Genomic DNA, 22,794 nt, shown 5'->3' with positions numbered 1-22,794 from the left:
ATTTCTACATCAATATCAAATGCAGGATTTCTGTTCTATATACACTGGTGTGACTGTCATTCTGTCTTCCTCTTTGGCAAGTAGAGTCTTGAGTCAGTAGAGTCAGATTAATTATGTGGAGTAAATAACATTGATGGTCCACACTTTAGTCTTTTTCTCTAATGATTTGCTTCTATTCCTAGGAGGTGAAGAAATTAAAGTTGGTTTGTCGCCGGAATCCATTCAGAATTTTTGAGTACTTACAACTCAGCCATGAAGAAGTACGTTTTTTCATCTGTAATGTTTCATAAGGATGAGGGTATGTAACTGAGCTGTTAGCAAGCTCTGCCTCTAATGCCTCCAGATGTAAGGTAGCTATACTATAAATCAATGGTCGTCCTTTTAAATAGGCCTTGACTTGGATAATAAATAAGCCAGCATCTCATCTACAGACAGCTGTTTCGGAGTGATTGCCCCTCATTAGTTCAGACCAGAGAGAACTGGCTTAACTCCCCGAATCCTGACCTAGGCCTGTCACCTAGTTAAGCCAGTGCTCTCTGCTCTGCCCTGATGAGGCGCAATCACCTTTTAACAGCCGTCTGCAGATGAGATGCTGGATTATTTATTATCGAAGTCATATCTCAAGGCCTATTTAAAAGGTCAAACATTGATTTTTTAGGATAGCTACTTTACAGCTGGTGGCATCAGAGGCTGAGCTTGTTAAGAGCTCATTTGCATTCCCTCTTCCAAGTATTCCAGAGGAGCATTGCCTGCCCTATAAGACTCCTTACGTTCTTTAGGTGCTGTCCATAAGGAGATATTGTATTCACCAAAATATGGAATACAATACATATTTTGAATACTTAGCCCTAACATATTTGTCTTCTTAGGCCTTCTTCTTGGTATATGCCTTGGGATGCCTGTCCATATCCTATAGAAAGGTAAGATGTATTGATATGGTTAATCCAGTAGAGGCCCTTCAAGCCATATGTTAGGCATAACACTGTGTGCTGTACAGAGGGCCTCCGCTTAAATTCTGTTTAAAATGGCAGTAACATAGGACATAGACACAGAAAGTTCTGTGGCTCCCAATTAAGTGGCTGTGTAGACCACAGTATATACTGTAAGAGGTTCTGTCATTTATTTTTCCTGAGTAGAGTGTGGTCCTGGTCACCAGCATCCACATTTGGTATTATCAGGGTAAGCTTCTGAATAGTGGGTATAGTAAGTGGTTGTCCAGATAAAGGACTATTTCTTCCCTACGAAAAAGTTGAAATGTAGCAGAATTCCCGAAAATGTAGTTTGCTATAGCTTATAGTTTTTTTTAAAATATTGTATTAAAGTTTTTTTTTCGAGAATACCTAAATTTTATCTAGTGCAGCCTGCCTCCACTGTTGAAAGATTCATAATTACCTGCTCCCGGCAGCTCTAGTTCAGCATGCTGGCTCCGGCATGTCCATCATCGAGTCAGTGGCCTCTTTACTTCTCACCTGCCATGGTCCTGGACCTACACAGATACAGTCAATGACTGGGTTCAAGGTGTGACATGTCCACAAGCGACATGCCACCGTTAAAGTCAGTCATTGGCTGCAGTGGAGCATCAGTTAAAACATAGGTATTCCCAGATAACCTCTTTAAAGCTGAAAATGATATGAATGTCAGTACCTACAGGGTATGATTATCTACTATTTATTTGTCTCTGAACTGCTCCTAGGCAGCTTTTTAGCTCAGCTCCATTAGGACAGAGCTCTGATCTGTGACTACACTTTAGCTACAGTGCCTACAGGGAGTCAGAGGTAGTCTGAGACACACCTCCTCTCTCATCATTGGTTGAGACTGTTGCTGGCTCCTCTGATTGGCTGCTGTGTATAAAAACAAGTTTACGGCAGGAGGTCAGCAGAATGATTATGACGTACACATCCTAAACTGCTGAAAAGGGTGATCAGGTAACTGCCACAGATCTACTGAAGCTGTACAGCATATACCTGCATATAGTGTCTAGAAATCATATATCTGAACCAATTATTTCATATACTATGACTTTTTTTTCCCCCTAGGAACCTTTAACTATTTTAAAATTGTGGGAAGTGTTTAGTGCGGCACAAGAAAACTTCCAGACGCGTTATATGGCCTATCACCATTTCCGGAGCAAGGGCTGGGTGCCCAAAGTGGGACTGAAGTATGGAACAGACCTGTGTAAGTCAGTATATCTATCACACACAGTCTTTAAAGGGGTTGTCCGACTCCTTACAAAAGGAGCCCCAAGGCTGTAATATGACCCCAAAAAAAGAGTACTCCCCTCTCCAACCCCCTGCCAGTAGAGTACTCCCCCATCAGTTTACCGTCTGTCGGCTATGACTTATGTTCTATATCTCAGATTTTTTCATTTGTTTTTCAGTGCTGTATCGTAAAGGCCCACCCTTCTACCATGCATGGTTGGTACCTGTCCTTGATTGATATCATTATGTCATGTAATATTTCTATTATGTAACTTAAAGGGGCATTCTGGTTTTATTCAACTAGATCTTAAAGCGGTTTTCCAGGAGTAAAAATATTGACTATGTATCCTCAAGAGATGTTATCAATATCAGATCAATTGGGGGGAGGGGGGGTGTCCGACTCTTGGCACCCCTACTGATCCACAGCTTGAAACCGCTGTTCGCTGCAGCCTCTTCCTAGGCTAGTGACATCACGTTAATTGGTCACATGGCCAATGTGCAGATCAGTCCCATTTAATTTAATGGGTCTGGGCTGTAGTACCAAGCACAGACACTATACAGTGTTCTGCTTGTATGCTGCGAGGATGTCACCGTGCTTGTCTCAGCTAATCATGGGGGTGTCAGGAGTTGGACCACCACCAATACGATATTGACGACCTACTCTGAGGATAGGTCATCAATATTGTACTCCCAGAAAACCCCTTTAATCTCTGTATAACTCCTGCCCACAAATGAAGGTACTGTTACATCCTAATAGTGATATTCTAACCACAGTAGGGCATAGTAGCACATCCAGTGGGTAGCGGGTGCAGGAGCTGTGTCCATGCAGCAGTGGGTGTTAACTGTATTACACTCTTGACATCCTGACTGTTTAAAGGGGTTCTCCAGGAATGATTTAAAATGGCCTTCAGCAACCTGTGCTAGAATGTGAACAGGACTAGTTGTCTCCGCTTGCACAGCTGCCTAAGGTTACGTGGCAATTTTGCCTATGATATGCTATCCTCCCCATTATGTAATATATGCAAATGCCAGAGCATAATGTGTAATGAGGCCTCGCCCTCTCACCCCCTCTATGCAGGCAACCAGTTCTTCTCACATTCTAGGACAGGTTGCTGGCGTCCATTTTAAATCATTCCTGGAGATAATGTCGCTGTCAATAGCAACCTCAGCAACTACGGAATTTTATAGAGTGAACAGGGCTGGCAGCTCTTCAATGCTGATGAGATGCCATGGCAGCTGGGGCCTAGTAAAAGCTTCCAGATCTGACATGCATGGAAAGCTGTTAGGCCATGCCTGGTCACATTAAGATCATTAAAGTTTAATTAAAATCCTGACCCCCAAAAAATAACTAAAAATATTTTATTTTTCTATAAAAAAAAAAAAGGTCAAATAATAAATAGCTATATGGTAACAACATTTTTTTATAAATAAAAATATATGGGGAAAATAAGTATTTGATACACTGGCGATTTTGCAAGTTTTCCCACCTACAAAGAATGGAGAGGTCTGTAATTTTTATCGTAGGTAAACTTTAACTGTGAGAGACAGAATAAAAAATAAAAAAATCCAGAAAATAACAAAAACGGCGCAGAACTAGTGCTAAAGATATATTGGGCTACTTTCACACTTGCAGCAGAGTGATCTGGCAAGCAGTTCCGTAGCCGGAACTGCCTGTCGGATCCGGCAAGACGTATGCCAACTGATGGCATTTGTAAGACTGATCAGGATTCTGATCAGTCTGAAAAATTCCTGATCAGTCTGAAAAATGCATTGAAATGCCGGATCCGTCTTTCCGGTGTCATCCGGAAAAACGGATCCGGCATTTATTTTTTTCACCTTTTTTTTTTCGGTCTGCGCATGTGCAGACCGGAAGGATGGATCCGGCATTCCGGTATTTTAAATGCTGGATCCGGCATTCAGGCAAGTCTTTTTGGCCGGAGATAAAACCGTAGCATGCTGCGGTTTTATCTTTTGCCTGATCAGTCAAAAAGACTGAACTGGATTGCTCTCCATTCAGAATGCATGGGGATATGCCTGATCAGTTCTTTTCCTGTTTACACTGCTTTGGATAATATTTCCCCATCAGCAGCAACCCCTTTAATTTTCTTCTTTTTTTTTTTTTTTTTTTTTTTATAAATTGGGACAAAATGGTTAATAATAATCCTCATTCTCATTTTCTTACAGCTACTCAGTGATTGTAGAACTTGTTGATGAAAACTTTGAAGGACCTCCTCTGCGGCCTCTAACGTGGAGGTCCTTATCTGGCCTCAACAGGACAACTATGAATGTTTCTAAGGTAAAAACGAACATGCTGGTACATACATTAGAAACACTGGCAGGAATTAGGATTTTTTGTGCTTACCCGTAAAATCCTTTTCTCGCTGAGTTCATTGGGGGACACAGAAGACCATGGGTATAGGTGCTGCCACTAGGAGGTGACACTAAGCAAAAAAGTGTTAGCTCCTCCTCTCGGCTATACCCATCCTGCAGAAACTGAGCTAATCAGTTTGTATGAAAGCAGTAGGAGAAGCCAACAGAAAAAAAGAAAAAGAAACAAAGGCAGAAATGGGTCAGAATCAAGAACCGGAGGGACGCATCAAGGAGAACCAGCAATGCACTTACGGGGTGGGAGCTATGTGCTGTGTCCCCCAATGTTCTCAATGAGAAAAGGATTTTACAGGTAAGCACAAAAAATCCTATTTTCTCGTTCGTATCAACAATACCAGAACGAATCCAAGGCCGGTCATAAGGCCCCGCACAGAAATGCGGGGAAGGACACACCAGGAACCCTTAAAAAGGGGCAGGAAGAGCCTTTCCCAGGAAGGCCAGCCAGAGAGCGGCTGAATACACATATACAGAAGAAAGAACAGTACAGGGGACAGAAGCCACGGCCTAGGAGACCTCGGAAGAAGTGGAGAGTACACAGAATATCCACATATGGACAAGAATGAAAACAAGTTAGTTGCCAGAACAAACGGAGCGACTGTGGAATATACCGGAGAGAGAAAAACAGAGCCTGGGCCTAGGAGACTTCTAAGGAAGTGAAAACCAAGGATCAGCACCCGAGGAAAAAAAACACCCTAGAGAGATCAACAGTCACAACATGGAATGAGAAGAAAACAAACTAAAAATGGTGTCTGGATACCAAGGGCCAGAGAACTGCAGACGTGACAAATCTTGCCCCCCTTCATGGGGGAAAAAGTAGGGGTGCCAGAAGGCAACAACCCCCAACACCATACGAGGCTGCCAGAAGAGAAGAACACTCCAGCAGGACCATGATGAACAAGTCAGGGCTAGAGAACCTGGATGGGGAGTGGAACCGACCCAAAACCCACAAAAAATTGGGGAGTAACCTGGTAGGAAAAGAGTGTCTTCCGGGAACAAAAAAACGTCCCCTTTAGACCTACGGCCAAGAGGTTTGCCTCATAAGAATGTTTCTCTAGAAGGACAATGTGGTAAACGGAGGCATATAGAGGAGGACTGTAAGCTCCACAACAAGAGAGGAGAGAAGCCGTCTGACACTTGTGGAAGGCTGCCTGAACTGGTAGACCTAACTGGAAGCTAAAGAAAAAAATAGCTAGGCCAAGGGGACAGGTAGAAGCGACGGCGATGTCTGAAAACATGAAGGATGTGTAAACCCATCAGACACTGTCAACCGCCACTGCGGAACAACTCCGCCTAAAGAGGAAGAGACAGGAACCAGAGATGGTATAAATACTGCGCCAGAAGGGAGTGTGTACGTCTAATGCCACAAAGTCCCAGACAAAAACTGGTAACAGAACCCATACTACCAGCGCAGGCACTCCACAGCAGAAAGGGGGCGTACGAGAACCCAATGGCTATGGCAACTGGCCAATCGGGCAGAAACTGTAAATGGAGGAAGTGCACTACTCACCTTGAGTAAGGGGAGAACGGTTCAGTAAAGAACCAGTGTTAGTGGTGACAACAAGGACAATACGACTGGGGAGCAATGCAGACAACTCAAAGATGCAAACTGGATATGTGCATACCTAAACTCCCCAAGGAGGTAACGCTGACGCTGTCACCATAGCAGATGGTAGAGGCGATGCACTACATGTGAAGGGAACAAGGCGCCACAGAAATCAGTAGGTTATACCAGGTACAGAAAACCGTACTAATGCTCACCAGAAGCGAGCAAACCCGTCACCTGCAGCATGGCATGGTATGGGCATTTGACCAGCGCCATAAGGAATAAGTGTACCTATCAGCCACCTTCTCAGGAACACCATACATACCATGCCTGGTGGATCCACCACACCCAGGGATGGCAGAACATGAGCACAGTGCCAACTGTGGGAGAAGGAAATGTAGACCCAAGCACAGCTACAATTAGCTGGAAGGTTCCACCCGCACAAAGCGCCAGGGTCGATACTCCACATGGAAGAAGGGGATGTGGTAAGAACCTCCGGTGGCCACGCCCACTGAAAGCCAGAACGCAGTAACTGTCGCCATTTGAAGGAAGAACGCAAACGCTCCCCCTAGAAAGTGTTCACACAGTAGTAGCCACGGAACAGAAGTAGTTAAAAAAAAATCTACGACCAGAGCAAAGACTGCCTCATAGGGGGAGGCCATACCAGCCCCCATGGCCTCTCCAGAGGAGAGACTCCACCTGAAAATGAGGTCAAATAGCAGTAGCCAACATGGATTGTTGCTAGCGCAATACTACACCTGAGAAGGAAGAAAACTGGCAACCAGTGCAGACGTTCCACCTACTGAAGGAGTGGAGACGCCGAGCGTGCCAAGAAAAATCAACAAAATTGACACACAGCCCCAGTGCTATCAACCGGTATATAAATAATTATTTTCCCCAGCAACAGAAGTGCTGAGGCAAGGAAGCGGTTAAGTAGAAGGTTGGGGGCGGAGCTTCGTGGGCAGCTGGTGGAGAGAAGCTATGGGCGCGAAGTTTCGCGCTCTGAGTGCACAGTTCCCGCCCCCCAAACACTCTGGAAGATGCGGCCTAGTAGGCAGAGCCGGGGCCTCGCGTCCAGGCTGGGCCTACCGGAAAAGCTTCTAGCTGGGAGAGCGGTGTAGGGAGGGAGCAGGAGTGCCAAGGGGATCTTGCCCCCGAACAGAGGAGGCCTGGAACAGGCATACCGATGCCAAGAGGGGAAAGCAGCGGGAATGCACCGCAGGGCATCGAGGATGGTGAGGGGACTGGGGGACCGAGGGCCGGTGGGTCACCAGCTACAGGAACATGGCCAAGGTTTTGAAGAAAAAAAAATATTTTCCTGTGTTCACTTAGAGAACACCGGAGAAGGGTAACCCCTAGAACCCAGTAAAAGGAGGGGGGGGGGGGGGCTGGGAAGGTAGGTAATCTACTTACCTAGATGGTTTCTGCAAACCCTGATTCCAGTAGTGTCACCTTCCTCAGTGTGCTGCCCCTTGGGTAGGGCGGCTACACTGGTAACAGGGGGGACTTTTGGCAGTAGCAGCAATGTGACACTGTAGCTGGCTGGTAACAGAAGATTTTAGATCCACTGTTCCTCCTTGTGTTCCAGAGATGAGGAACGAGCAGCGAGATTGAGGACCCACTGGTCTCCCCCTCAAGTGTGGGAACAGGTGGTTAGAGCCCACCTGTAGCCTGAAGCTGATAAAATGAAAAAGAAACTATCTTTGGCAGACCTGCAGAAAAAGCACTGATTAGCTCAGTGTCTTCAGGAGGGGTATAGCTGAGAGGAGGAGCTAACACTTTTTTGCTTAGTGTCTCCTCCTAGTGGAAGCAGCTATACCCATGGTCTTCTGTGTCGATGATACGAGCGAAAAACAATATTTTTTAGATATGGGGCAAAATTGTATTTAAAAAAAAAGTGACTGCTTTCTGGTCTGTGTTCGAAACACAGGAAGGGTCAGAAGATGCACAATCACTGGCTGAGGCGGGTCACTGCTGCAGTCAGTGATTGGCATGCCTTAGAAGAAGCCACTAGCCATAAGTCAAGTTGTGCCTGTATACACGTGGACTGTGGATGCCATGCAGTTTGATTCAATTTTATATCAAATCTACTTACCTGGGTCTGTGGTCAAGGGAAGTCCGAGCTGAACACCAACAGTAAAGATGTCGCCTTGTTAACATTTCTGAAAACTTGGTAGAAATATTTACTCAAGATTTATTGTTATTTGTTAGTAGTGAAACCAGATCCCAAAATGAATAAAGACCTTAGACACCAGATCATACCCCTAAACTTATATAGACACAGTGGAGATCAGACAGCTTTGGAGTTCCCATACCTACTAGTCGCTTTACCACAGACCACTTCGTAAGGATGCCAGACCATCGCATCCCTAGACAGATCTTCTATGGTGAGCTGTCCCAGGGTAAGCTGTCACATAGGGGGCAAAAGAAGCGATACAAAGATACACTGTAAGCCTCTCTCAAGTCCCTGGATATCAACATCACCTCGTGGGAATCTCTGGCGCATGAACGTTATACATGGCGTTCCCTGATCCATCAGGGTTGCCAGACATACGAATCCAGAAGGACAATCCTAGTACAGGAGAAGCGTACACAGAGCTGCAATTGCTGAAACAAAAACACCTATATTTGTCTGCTCGGTATGTAACAAAACATGTAATGCTAACATAGGCCTTATTAGCCACTTAAGGAAACATCACTAATGGCCGAAGGTCTATCTATCAGATGTCAAGGTCCTCATCGAAAACGATGGACGAACAACAACAACAGTCACTATACCACATAACTGTGGGATTTGATTTATGGGTACCACTAAATTACAGTATGTCCCAGGCTAGGGGGTATTCACCAGTCTACAGCAGTTTTAAGCACTTTTTAAATGTCAATGGTTGCAATCACTATAGCAATTATGTGTCTTTACCAAGATGGCTGCTTTGATATTTCCAGGCTTTTACTATAATGGCCGCTACTCTACTTTCTGTTGGAACTGAGCCTGTTTCACATGTATCACTACGCAAGAAAAAGTTCCATGCCGGAGCAGAAACGTCGCACTGATATGGACTAATAAACCTTCACTTGCCCTTCACCCGATTTTCGTTGGAGAGCTGCAACTCTCGTTTATTTAGAGTGAATAGATAGATAATAGATGGATGGATGTATGGATAGATAGATAGATGGATATTATTAGATAGATAGATAGATGGATAGATAGATAGATGGATATTATTAGATAGATAGATATTGATAAAGATACTGAAAGATAGATATTGATATAGATACTGATAAATAGATATTGATATAGATAAATATATTGATAGATACTGATAGATATTGATAGATGATAGATTATTATTTATTATTAAAGCCCCATTCATTCCATGACGCTGTACATATGAAAAGGGGTATACATACATAATATAAAGCAAGTACAATAAGCATGAACAAGACAGAAACTTCCCCGGGTCCTCTCGCTACATAACGTCCTGATACTAGTTAGCATGAGGCCGGGGGGCTGGGTCCCTGGTGGTATACCGCTCCTGATGGCCCCCCTACTTTCACACACATTGGGGAGACACTGCACTCTGTCAGTGCATGTATGACAACCGATCTGGGGGGTCTACCAGTTGAGTACCCCAGGTTTATACATTAGGCTGACTGTGTATCTGAATAAGCACAAGCTCCCCCAGCTATGAAGCTATTTTAGGAAATTAGCACAGAATAAACATAACAATGTATTCAAAAAGGACAAGCACTAGTTGCAATGTCTATAAGAATGCTGCTGGAGGATATCACTCCTCTATATAAAACGCTTACTTCAGCAGTCCTTTGGCCCGTTGGAATCACGGCCTTGATGTAAAATCTGTTGGGGGTAAATATAGCTTACCCTCAGACGAATCTCATCGAACTGAAAAAACAAAAAGTAGACACTTTTCTATTTGAGGCACCATTAATGGAGAATAAAGATACTAAATCTATACAGGATACATTTAGAGAATTAGAATATTTAGTTATAAAACAGTTGAAACACAATTGGGAGATCAGATCCCTACGTCAATATCTTGATCAAGATAGGATCCCAAAAGGCCTACAATTATTGAAAACTCCAGCACAGGATTTATATGGGGAGGAATTTAATCTTGAGTGGACAAACCTCCTACATATACAATCACGAGCACTAATTGAACTAATCATTAAAAGGAGAGTCCAAATTTTGGGGAATATCACAGAGGAAATCAATCGGATGAAAACAAAAATAGATTTACTACCTAAAGATAGTGTTTTTAACCTATGGCAGGATAGGATATGCAAAAGTCTGGACAAAACTGAATCTGAAATAATTGTGAAAAAAAGTAAAAAACACAGCTTTGTCCCTAAACCACAATATAGAGACTATAATGAAGTAGATAATAGAGAGAGACCCGTATTAATCCCTGTAGAACAAGAAAGACCTACTATACCTACTAGAAATAGGTTTGAGACACTGACGCAGCAGCCTTTTTTAGATGGGACTCCACCTCATCATTCACCACGAACGAAATCCAGACATCTACGATCACCAGAGCACAACAGGAAGGGACAGACACCCCAGAGGCACCAATACAATTTGAGACATCACAATCACCACAGACAGGAAGAATCATATTATTCACCACATCCGACACGCTCATTAGGACAGAGAGATCACCAGAGAACATCACCAATATACACTCAGAGAGAAATTCAGAAACAATCACATCACAATCACCAGTCAGAAATAATAAGACACGAAGGGGGAGGAAAAAGAAGAACTTACAGATAAATACACTCAACACAGAACCAGATAATATTATTAACTTAAGTAATATTAAATTGACACCGGCACAAAATTCCCTCTTGAATAAGGGGCTAAAATTTGCACCCAGTGCACAACTAAATAAATTTAATACCTACATCGGGATTCAAAAATTCATTAGGAACATATGCCTAAAAAAATACTTTATCAAAAATCCGATTTTAACAATAACACAAAGAGAGGAGAACTTCAAACATACTGGTTTGAAGAATAAATCAAAGAAATTCCCCAGAAATGAAATTGGTCCAGAAATGGGAAGTTTTCAAAAGAACGTAGAGACTGACCTTAGAAAAATAAAAGAAAAACAATTGTATAGAAAAAATTTATCAAATGGAGAAGTGGCCGCAATCAGAGGATTACAAAAGAATGAAAAGATTACGATACGCCCCGCTGATAAAGGGGGAGCTATCGTTGTTTTAGATACCACAAAATATATACAGGAATGCTTGAGACAAATCTCAGACAGTCGGACATATAAAAAACTGGAATCAGATCCCACAAAGCCATTTAATGATAAGTTGAAAGAATATTGCCAGAGAGGAACCCATATGGGCATCCTATCACAACAAGAATCTGATTATATTATGGGGACGCCCGGAAGGCTCCCAGTCTTTTATTGCCTTCCTAAGGTGCATAAGGACATGGAGAGCCCTCCGGGCCGCCCCATAGTATCAGGTATTGGCTCCTTAACATCTAACTTGTCCAGATACATAGATACATGGCTACAACCTATGGTGAAAATGACTACATCATATCTGAGAGACACTACTCAAATTATTCAGATATTGGAAGGATTAAATGTAGAAGAAGACTGGATTATGACTACACTGGATATCCAGTCTCTCTACACAGTAATAGATCATGAGGCTGGATTGAGAGCAATTAAAGCACAATTGGAGAATAGTCAGATAATGAAAAAACAACAATCAGATTTTATTTTAGAAGGTATAGCACACATCTTACAACACAACTATTTTTATTTTGAAGGTAGTTTTTATTTACAGATTAGAGGAACGGCCATGGGCACCAGGTTTGCCCCCAGCTATGCAAACCTGTTCCTAGCACAGTGGGAGCAGGCAACTATTGATTTGCATAGGGGGGGCGACCTGGTGCTCTGGCGACGTTATATCGACGATGTCCTTTTAATATGGAAGGGAGACCAAGATAGTCTCAAGAGATTTTTAACAGAATTGAATGTAAATAATCTGAACTTGGTTTTTACTTGTAGTACCAATATGATGGAAATTGAATTTTTAGATTTAGCAATTACGAAAGTAGCTAATAAATATATCTGCAAGACATACCAAAAACCCTCAGCCAGAAATGCATTTATTTTACACTCTAGCTGCCACTTGCCAAGCTGGCTATTAAATGTGCCCTTCGGTCAATTCCGTAGACTAAAACGGAATTGTACCGAAGAGGCCCAGTTTGAAGTAGAAGCTCTACACCTAAGAGATAAGTTCCTGGCCAAACAATACCCAAGTAATATACTAGAAGGGTCATTGGAAAAGGTGAGGAAGCTACCGAGGAACTCACTACTGACTGTAAAAACAGCAGAACAAAATGAAATAGATTCCCAATTTAGAATTATTCTTCCTTATATTTCACAAAGGAAGAAAGTGGAGGAAATCATTAAACGACATTGGCACCATCTTCTGCAAGACAAAATAATAGGTAGGCTTATACCTCCAAGACCACAAATAATATATACGAGGGCAGCCAACCTAGGGATGAAAGTAGCCCCTTCGGTCAAGATTAAAAAGGTAAAAACATCAAATACTGGAAGATTGACTAACTTGCAGGGTTTTTATAAATGTGGCCAGTGTATCTGTTGTAAAACCACTAAAATTCCAAGAAATACTAAGAGGGTTTCTTCCACACAGAACAATTTTGTGTGGGAGATAGAACAGTTCCTTACGTGCAACTCTGTGAGTGTAATTTATTTAGTCCAATGTCCGTGTTCAAGACAGTATATCGGTCGGACGAAGAGAGCCTTGAGAGTGAGGATATCTGAACATATTTCTAATATCAAGAAAGGATATGAGAAACACTCACTCTCAAGGCACTTCAAAGAAGCCCATAGACAAGACCCTTCAGGCTTGTCCTTTGTGGCGTTAGAAAAAATAGACAAGCATTGGAGGGGGGGAAACCACATTGAACGGATGTCTAGGGCAGAATCTAAGCAAATTTACAATTTCGGAAGCCTGATACCAGCTGGACTTAATGCGGAATTGGAAATTTTTGGTTTCCTGTAGAACGGGTGGCGTGCCCCTCAATCAATTGGGGATCACACTTTAGCCGTTTATCGGTAGTGTGATCCCCTCTTGTGGATGGGCACGCCTCCCCTTTTCTCCAATCCCTTGATCATCTACTAAGTTTACATTATATTATAGGACACACAGGATGACGTATTTATATACTAAAGTTTTATGAATTATTACTTTGTTCCTTTTTATGAACCACTACCTCGTTTTTAACGAACAAGCATTTTTATTGATTTTATATTCTGAATCCATTTTCTTATATTGCAATACTATTGTATTTTGGGTCATAGAGACTAATTAAGAAGTGGTGGTTTTAATTTAATATAAAACGCACATGCGTTTTTAAAAACCGCATCAAAAACGCATGAAGGAACTATATTATAGAAATAGAAGATTCCAGTCCAGATTTTGTGAACTACCTGTGACGATATAAAAGGGGATGACGTTTGATCAGGGATATAGCTACTGAGGAAGAGGACGGAGGTCTTCGAAACGCGTTTAGCGTTATATCCCTGTCTACAGCATAATTCCGGATATGAAGATACAGATTTAAATCACCTAAATTATCTTTAACAATTGGAGCGCTCCACCTCTACATTGCACCGAAAGCACCTTCTCACAGAACTATCGGAAGTGAATTTCTAAGTCCCGCGATATCTCTGAGAGACCACGTGTTCATTACCAGAGTGCGAGGACGCCGAGAGTGAGCGGTGCAGTAAGTGACCAGTCTGACTGCTGTAAATTCGTCCAGGACGCTGGAAGTGAACGACGCAGCGAGCGGACAAACCGGATTGTCTATGAGATTCGTCTGAGGGTAAGCTATATTTACCCCCAACAGATTTTACATCAAGGCCGTGATTCCAACGGGCCAAAGGACTGCTGAAGTAAGCGTTTTATATAGAGGAGTGATATCCTCCAGCAGCATTCTTATAGACATTGCAACTAGTGCTTGTCCTTTTTGGATCCGGAATAATTGAATATACAGACTGTGGAACAGGAGACTAATAGGCTTGACGCCTTATGTGACATAACAGTTACTATCCTCAATAGGAAGAGTTAGGATATACATCGTCACTTAACATTATTTATTCACCTTAGGAGGTCCTGTTCTTGTATGTTAATATATATATATATAACCAGAGCTTTATTTTTAGAGGGGATTTTATTGTATACTTTTAGTGTAAATTTTATTAAGTTGTTTTTTAATTTTATGTGTTGCTGCTATCACTCCATTGCTGAGGAGGCAGTTAATAAATAGTACGTTTGATGTGTACCATATAGCGAGTGCCAGTCGTCTTTCTACTTATTTTTTCTACACCATTGGATTGACTGAGTGAGCAGTCCTTCGACTAGAGCACCCTTACCACACTGAGAAGGGAGGTGAGCTATCCACTAAATTTTACATAACAATGTATTCACTTGTGTTTTGACCTGAAGCCCCTGGCCATGTGGGTGAGAATGTGCCTGTTTGCTGCTGTCACATACAGTGTGAGTGAAGTGGTAACCCCCATGTCTTCACAGGAGCTGCTGATCTGTTATTTAATTAAACCCCCGGGCTTCACGGAAAAAGACATGAACACCCCTGAGTGTATAAAGAAGTTCAAAGTTCAGGCAAGTTTGGAGAGATGACTGAAACACCTTATTGCTGGCGGCCCCACCTGTTCTGACCCACTGATTGCTAGAATGGGATTCCCATGCCCCCTGTTCCTCCTCATTGTGGTTGTGCAGCATTTTTTTGGTTGAAATACCAGATTTTTTTCAGGCTTAGGGTCCATTCACACGTCTGCAAAATGGGACGCACATTGCCAGTGTCACTGTTTTGCGGATCCGCAAAACACATACGGACGTGTGAATGGACCCTTAGGAGTGCAAATGGCAGAACTTGCTGATTGACTATCTCTGTAATCGCACGCACATAGGGAAGTCTGACGATCACTGAGTAGGACCGCCCTAACTGTCTGTCTAGCCGGAGGTTACCCCCAGCGATTACAGCTCATTTCCAGGTGTTTCTGAAGCTGGCGGTACAGCAATCCGCTAACGAAGGCAACCTCTTATTAAATGGAAGACATCGCCCTACATTGGGGGAGGCCGTATCTGGTAGCATTACATGCTGCTCATTCAAATTGATGTATTGGAAATATCCACCAGAGTGGATTCTGGCTCACGTGGGGGGGAGGGGGTGTTCCTCCATTACTTCCATATGTCCTAATAGGGTATATGCACAGGGGTTGTCCTGAGGGGTCAACCCCTTTGAAGTGCTTGCGTAAGAATTCTTGCATGACCCCTTTAAGGCTTGTTTCATTCGGCTGCAAGAATTGGCGAGCCCCCCTCCCCCACAAACACTGTTATTGGATTGAATTAGTAGTCCAGTATGCCTTTAAACTATCCTTATAACTTCAGCTTTCTCTTTTGTAGGAAGTCATTGTGAACCGCTGGATCTCCTCCCGCGAGAGAATGGAACACGAGGAATTATAACATGACTTTTACAATAAAATGTTTACGAAACCTGCCTGGTGCTTTACTTGATAATGACCAGCCAAATGTCTTCAGAACCATAGGATCCATAAAATAAGTTATGCGTTATTGGTATTCTAATGACACAAGCTCTAAATCAAATTTTGTCCGTTTATTCTGGGAGTATTTTAAAGGGGTTGTCATTATTTTTATTGATGACCTTTCCTCATATTAGGTCATCAATATCAGATCGGCGGGGGTCTAACTCCCAGCGCCCCCGGCGATCAGCTGGTTGAAGAGAAGGCGTGTGTTGTGGCAGCACTGCCTTCTCTTCATTGGGAGCAGGTGTAATTGCAAGCAGCCGTCCTATTCACTTCTATGGGTTGGCTGGTTCCCATTCAAGTGTATAAGAGGGAGCTGGCCCATTGAAGTGAATGGGAAGGAGTGGGATGTCACATGTTTGATAAATTTGTATCATCCCTAAACCTTATGCCCAGTAAAGCCACTCCAGTTTTCCTATTCCACCTTCCTACTGGAGTGAGATTGCAACATTTTTTTTATAACTATTAAAAAAAAGTCTCAATGATAAATCTGGAGTGAAACTCATTAACATAGACAACCATGCCATTTTTCCCACCCATATTTCAAAACTGGAGTGAGGGGTATAAAAATGCAAAAATACGGTAAAGGTTTTTGCGCAAGTGAGCCCAAAAAGTCACAAAAGCCCCAGTTTGCAACTGAAGCTCGAATTCCGGAGTGAAGGCATTATGAATGAGTGCCAGTTTGATCCAAAATTTGTAGACAAAAGGGAAGGTACCAAGAAGGAGTTTTGTCATGAGGGGAATTCGTAAAGTCAGTTTTGTTGCTGTAATTTGCACCCAATTGATCAACTGTCACATGATATTTGCTAAATTTGGTGCATCTTTAAGTAGAAACCTCATGTCTTGAGACGATACTCCACTTTCTACACCGATCCTTTACTAGAATAAGATAGCAACAAATTTTGATACTTTTTGAAGAGTCTTAGTTGATAAATCAGGCTTAAATCAGCTCAATGGTCTAACTACATCTACTTTGCCACCCACTGTGTGGTGTAAAAATGAAAACATGTTGCAAAATCTTTGTGTAAAAAGTCAAATTTGCAAAGCCCATTTTTTGCTAATTTTTGAAGCCAGAATTCTAGACTGCAAGGCTTGATAAGTTCTAAGTAAAAAATACAATTCAACAGCACTCTGCAAAACCAAATAAAGTACAAAAAAGTATTCTAAGGCTAATGCTACACTTGTGTAAATTAGAGATTCTTGGCAAATACATTTTGTACAAAATTATTTGAGCCCGTCTGCCACACATCCAGACGATCTCTGTAAGACGGGAACCTAACACTAAATTCTACCTCTTATGTGCCATGACGGCTACCATACAATTCAGGGAGTGTAGGTTCCACATGCATGCTGGGCCCATCTTAATTTTTGTCATCTTTGGTGCCAAAATGGCCTCCATTAAATCCAGGGAATGCAGGTACCAACATGCATGCCGAGCCCACTCCACACCACTCCTGGTGCCAAATGGCTTTCAGTGAGTGAGGGAGAGCAGGCTAAGCTCCCTGAATTGTATGGTGGCCGTCATGGCACATAACAGGTAGAATTTAGTTTTAGGTTCCCGTCTTACAGAGATCGCCTTGACGTGTGGCAGACGGGCCCAAATAAGTTTGTACAAAATTTATTTGCCAAGAATCTCAAGTTTACAAAATAAGCGTAGCATTAGAATACTTTTTTGTACTTTATTTGGTTTGCAGAGTTTGTATTTTTTACTTAGTGTTTTCAGCCACGGCAACGTGCCGCTGCGCTTTGGGATGTGCTGACTGATCACCCTTTTTTTTTCTTTGCAGTTGATAAATTCTCCCCTAGACTTTTTACTTCTGGCCCACCCAACTAGAGTGTAGAGTGATCTACTATATAGTAATAATTTTTGGTGACCTCATGACACAGAGTGATGTACTTAGATGCTCGGCGGGTTCTTGGTAATACAAATTTTGCAGTAAATTCCTCCTTGGTAAATGTTCTCTTCTCTTGTAGATGTAGGAGACTGTTGATGAACATTAAGGCATACGTGTAGCAGTTGTGGTCTTTTTCATCATATCTGTAAAAGATGTTTGTGATATTTAAAATGTGAAGCCTGGAGGAAGGTCTAGAGGTCTATAGAGGAAGCTTGTAGATATACCTGTGAGGAAGCCATTCCTCATTGCAGGAGAACACTTCTAGATATGAATCCCACTGGTGGATGAGGGCATATTGGTCTGGCGGCACTAATGGTATGCTCACACACTGTTCCCAGCCAGTAGCGTCTTTGTGGGAGCCGCTTTCATTGTAATGATGGATAATTCCTGGGGAAATAAACACATTTCATTGGAGTCTGTCAGCTGGAAACCATGCACAATGCCTTGTTGGGCTTCACTTAGCGATGTGTTTACTCATTCTGGAGAAAAAGCACTTTTAATCCACATGCAAATAAGCAGTTAAATGGAACCTGTCACCGGGATTTTGTGTATAGAGCTGAGGACATGGGCTGCTAGTACATCTGCAATACCCAGCCCCCATAGCTCTCTGTGCTTTTATTGTGTAAAAAAAAAAAACAATTTGATACATATGCAAATTAACATAAGAGAATCATATCTTGTGTGACCAGAGAAGAGTCATATTTTCAAGCTCTGACTCCTCTCAGGTTAATTTGCATATGTATCAAATTTGATTTTTTTTTTTTACACAATAAAAGCACACAGAGCTATGGGGACTGGATATTGCAGATGTGCTAGCGGCCATCTAGCAACCCATGTCCTCAGCTCTATACACAAAATCCCGGTGACAGGTTCCCTTTAAGTCCACTGAGGGCAGACCCAAGCCACTCTGTGCACCCTTGATCTTCCACCTTCCTCTGCCAGAGCCAGACAAGATGACAGGGTCAGGCTCCTGCACAGACAATCGAGAAGGAGAGGGAGGGGCTGTAAGGGCAAGCAGGAGGAGCAAGGGTGCACAGAGGGGCTTGGGCCCATCCTTAGTGCACTTAACTGCTCATTTGCATATGGATTAAAAGTACTTTTTCTGCAGACTGAAGCCACAGATCTCTTTATGAAATATATAATTACGTTCAGCTGAGCTAGCCCTACAAGGCATTGTGCCTGGTTTATCGGTGAATTTCCTGGTGACAGACTCCCTGTAAGCCCATTAGATGGAGTGTTTCCTCATTCATTTCGCATTTTGGATAAAAAGATATTCCAGTGAAAGGATCCCAAAGGTCACACTGGTTGGGAGAGCAGGAAATGAGACTATGGTGTGTATTAGGCCAGACGAACACTAGCACATTCAATGCGAGTATCAGTGTGAGCTCCTGTTCTGACCTCCGCTCTTCTGCCAGGATCGCACAGCATTATAATGATTTATAAGGCTGCGTGTCCCTGCGAGACATGGAGTCTACTGAATTGACACCATGCTGTGCGCTCCTGTCAGAAGAGTGGAGATCTGAACGGGAACTCGCACTGACACACGCATAGATCTGGCCTTATAGCAGGGGTCTCAAACTCGCGGCCCTCCAGCTGTTGTAAAACTACAACTCCCACAATGCCCTGCTGTAGGCTGATACCTGTAGGCTGTCCGGGCATGCTGGGAGTTGTAGTTTTGCAACAGCTGGAGGGCCGCAGTTTGAGATGCCTGCCTTATAGGTTTGTCTAACTAAGAGCTTTTACATCTTAAGATAATTAGAAAATTAAACATGGTTCAGATTTGCACCATTAGGCTCTGCTCATGCGTCATGATGTGAGCGTGTTCGGCATATAAGCCGGACACATCCATAGTGCCCCATGCACCTGGCATATGCCAGGCTGGTATGCACAGCCATAATGTTTTATTTCTTTGTTAATTTGCAGTCTGCTGAGCTTTCCTATGAAAACAGATACAGTAAATATAAGTCAGCAGCACGGTACTCATTTTTTGCAGTGAGGATCCTATATATTTGTTGCAGCCATTATGTTACCCATTGTCAACTTTCCTTTGTGCATTTACAACATTGTATTGCAATGAAGAGTTCGAGTGATAATCAAAGTTTGTTAATTGTTACATATAACCTTCTTCACCTTTAGAACTGGTGATGCCAACGTGAAGATCTGAGCAGCCATCGTACTCCCTGGAGGAAACAATAAGATGTGCTAATCATTTGTATCGTTAAAGGGGTTGTCCGGGCTTTTTAATATTAATGACCGTGTATGATCATCAGTGGTAAAAAGCCTGGACAACCCCTTTTAAACTTAAATAATAGTACAGGAGATGTCATATAGCAAGACTACAAAGAAAGGTAAGTGGTCAGTGACTTCAGCATCAGAACGATAGGATGGTGTTAAAGGGCATCTGTCAGCAGATTTGTCCCTATGACACTGGCTAACCTGTTACATGTGAACTTGGCAGCTGAAGGCATCTGTGTTGGTCCCATGTTCATATGTACCTGCATTACTGAGAAAAATTGCTGCGCCCTCTTCACTTGGATTGACAGGGCCGTGGCAGTGTAAACGTGATCATATCTGCCTGGTCCTATCAAATTGCATTGAACGTGGCAGTTGCAGAGAGCAGAGCCTCTAGGTGTAATGGCAACACCCCCGTTGCTCTTGGAGGCTCATTTACATATATTAAAACATCATTTTTCTCAGCAATGTGGGCACATATAAGTGCCACAGGTCAGCCAGTTTCATAGGTACAAATTTGCTGTAGCGCGGTCCAATCACAGCAGAGAGCGTCCCAGCCAGGGAGAAGGGGAGCTGTTTTTTTTCTCCCTGGCTGTGACGCTCCCTGCTGTGATTGGACCGCACCACAGCCAGGGAGTAGGTGATGCCCATTGAGAAACCCGTCCATCTCCTCCTCACTGTACCTGATGGTCTAAAGCAGGCATGCTCAACCTGCGGCCCTCCAGGTGTTGTAAAACTGCAACTCCCACAATGCCCTGCTGTAGGCTGTTTGGGCATGCTGGGAGTTTTAGTTTTGCAACAGCTGGAGGACCGTAGGTTGAGCATGCCTGGTCTGAATTAAGAAGTGGGGGACACAGCGCTGGAACGGAGGGGTATTTTAGAAAAAAAAGTCCTTGCATCTGTAGGGGCTGCCCTATCTGGTAAGCATACCAGTTTCCAACACACAAACCCATGAAAGGTCCTCTTTAAATAAAAGAATAGTGTGAAAGAATAGTGACTCTTTGACATGACAACAACTTGCCAGTCATGGGGAGAGTGGGACCACAAGTGGAGGGAGTTCAGGACCACAAGTCACAGTGGACTCATCTCCCCTCGCAACGTGGCCGTGCGCTGAGAGCTTTGCACCGCCAATACCGATAAGGTACTAAATCTTAGCCCGCTGAAATCGGTCGAGGCAACAGCTAGTGTTCAGCGAACTTGTGTTTTAAGTTCGGCATCTAAAGTTCGGGTTTTAACGAAGAATCCCGTTATGGATTCCGCTACCATGGATCATAACGGAATTTAGAATCCATAACACGATTCTTCGATAACCCGAAGCTGAACTTAAAACACAAGTTCGCTCAACACTAATAAGGCTACTTTCACACTTGCGTTCAGTACGGATCCGTCTGCATTATAATGTTAAAAAAAATTCTAAGTGTGAAAGTAGCCTCAGACGGATCCGTCCAGACTTTCAATGTAAAGTCACTGGGGGATGGATCCGTTTGAAGATTGAGCCATATGGTGACATCTTCAAGCGGATCCGTTCCCATTGACTTACATTGTAAGTCTGGACGGATCCGCACGGCCAGACGGACACCCGAACGCTGCAAGCAGGGTTCAGGTGTCCGCCTGCTGAGCGGAGCGGAGGCTGAACGCTGCCAGACTGATGCATTCTGAGCGGATCCGCATCCACTCAGAATGCATTAGTGCTGGACGGATGCGTTCGGGGCCGCTTGTGAGCCCCTTCAAACGGAGCTCACAAGCGGACACCCGAACGCTAGTGTGAAAGTAGCCTAACAGGTTCCCTTCAAAGAATCCTTCTGCATTACTTTATAATGTAGAAAGTGCAATGCTAGGCCTCTGGCACGTGTCCGTGATGACGTCTGTGACAAGACGGTCGGCGTTTCAGCCGTGAAGATATCAGTGAAGGGTCTGTTATGCGTCCGTGTGTCTATCCCCTCCGTGTGTCTATGCTTTCCGTGCCCTGCAAGGCTGAAAAGGGGATTTTCATAGCAACTCCTCCCAACGGTCAGTGAGTCTAGTGGGTTAATGAGCGGAGCTGTAGATCATGGCTTAGTAATGATTAACTTACCCTAAAAAGCCGCCTTTTGTTGGTCTCAGTACAAAAGAGCATTTTTCCCTGTGTGCATTAATAAAAGGGCAGGGGATGCTGACAGGAGCCTGCTCCAGCTGCCAGGAGCTCACCGCATTTTGCCCACAGATCGGGCACTGCTGGGGGACAGCGCTGCTGTAGATATCTCGATCGCAGTGAGTGAATTTAACCAGGCAGGGGGCCAGAGGCGGCGGCAGCTCGGCTCCTTCCTGCTCCCTCAACATCGCCATAGCAGATGTCTGTCACCTGAAACAGGAAGAGGCGCAACACCTGAGCTGACCTCAGCAGCTGCTCGGTGTCACCTGGAGGAGACACGTGGCCCTGACAACAGTGCTGTACCAGACAAAATCCCCCTCCCGTTTGCAGATTCCAACCTCTTTACAATTCAAGACTTGCAACTTTTTTTTTAATTCAAGGTATCATGTAAAACAAAGATTGTAACTTTTGCCAGCTGACACATTTCAGGTCCACGGAATCAGGTGCATTGTTTGGTTCAGTGTACGCGGCAGCAACTGCCCCAGATGACGATTCTGATGAAAATGGCGTCCAGTATATGCACCCCTGCACTGCCCCCCAGTTTCATGTTTCACAATAGGCACGCGCAGCCGTGTGTGACTGTAACCTCTGCAATCCCATCCTACTTGTATACCACTTGCAGATATCCACATTAGAATGTATAATGTGTCAGCCCACTGAACAAATGCTGTTGGTGGGTTTGTGCACTTAAACCATTGCAGCCATGGCCTTTGTAAGGGCTCATGCCCATGTGTGTGCCCCGTCCCCGTAGTGCGTC

General features: G+C 43.6%; 2 protein-coding genes across 7 annotated transcripts in view; one reads left to right on the top strand and one right to left on the bottom strand.

Moving 5' to 3' along the window:
• Positions 1–15,729, top strand: part of TSEN2 (tRNA splicing endonuclease subunit 2) — a 49,557-nt gene extending 33,828 nt beyond the window's left edge. For 5 of the 6 annotated variants that reach the window (XM_044300654.1, XM_044300650.1, XM_044300655.1 and 2 more), the window contains exons 6-12: positions 183–260; positions 870–920; positions 2,037–2,175; positions 2,378–2,414; positions 4,383–4,494; positions 14,746–14,835; positions 15,640–15,729. In XM_044300654.1, the coding sequence (XP_044156589.1) occupies positions 183–260; positions 870–920; positions 2,037–2,175; positions 2,378–2,414; positions 4,383–4,494; positions 14,746–14,835; positions 15,640–15,699 (567 nt within the window). In that variant the 3' untranslated portion in view covers positions 15,700–15,729. Of the gene's footprint in view, positions 1–182; positions 261–869; positions 921–2,036; positions 2,176–2,377; positions 2,415–4,382; positions 4,495–9,075; positions 9,362–14,745; positions 14,836–15,639 lie in introns of those variants that run through there. The other variant, XM_044300656.1, reaches the window with a different exon arrangement.
• A 1,811-nt stretch (positions 15,730–17,540) lies between these two features.
• MKRN2OS (MKRN2 opposite strand) lies at positions 17,541–22,404 on the bottom strand. The gene is made up of 4 exons (XM_044302225.1): positions 21,981–22,404; positions 19,805–19,854; positions 17,899–18,061; positions 17,541–17,817 (listed from the first exon to the last, which is right to left on the bottom strand). Exons 1-4 carry the CDS (start codon positions 22,229–22,231, stop codon positions 17,610–17,612), a joined length of 672 nt encoding a protein of 223 aa, XP_044158160.1. The 5' UTR covers positions 22,232–22,404; the 3' UTR covers positions 17,541–17,609.
• Between the last annotated feature and the right edge of the window lie 390 nt (positions 22,405–22,794).

The sequence above is a fragment of the Bufo gargarizans genome, chromosome 7 (assembly GCF_014858855.1).
Source record: "Bufo gargarizans isolate SCDJY-AF-19 chromosome 7, ASM1485885v1, whole genome shotgun sequence".
NCBI lineage: Eukaryota > Metazoa > Chordata > Amphibia > Anura > Bufonidae > Bufo > Bufo gargarizans.
Note: the sequence above shows the minus strand (reverse complement) of the source record. Positions and strands in the feature narration are given on the sequence as shown.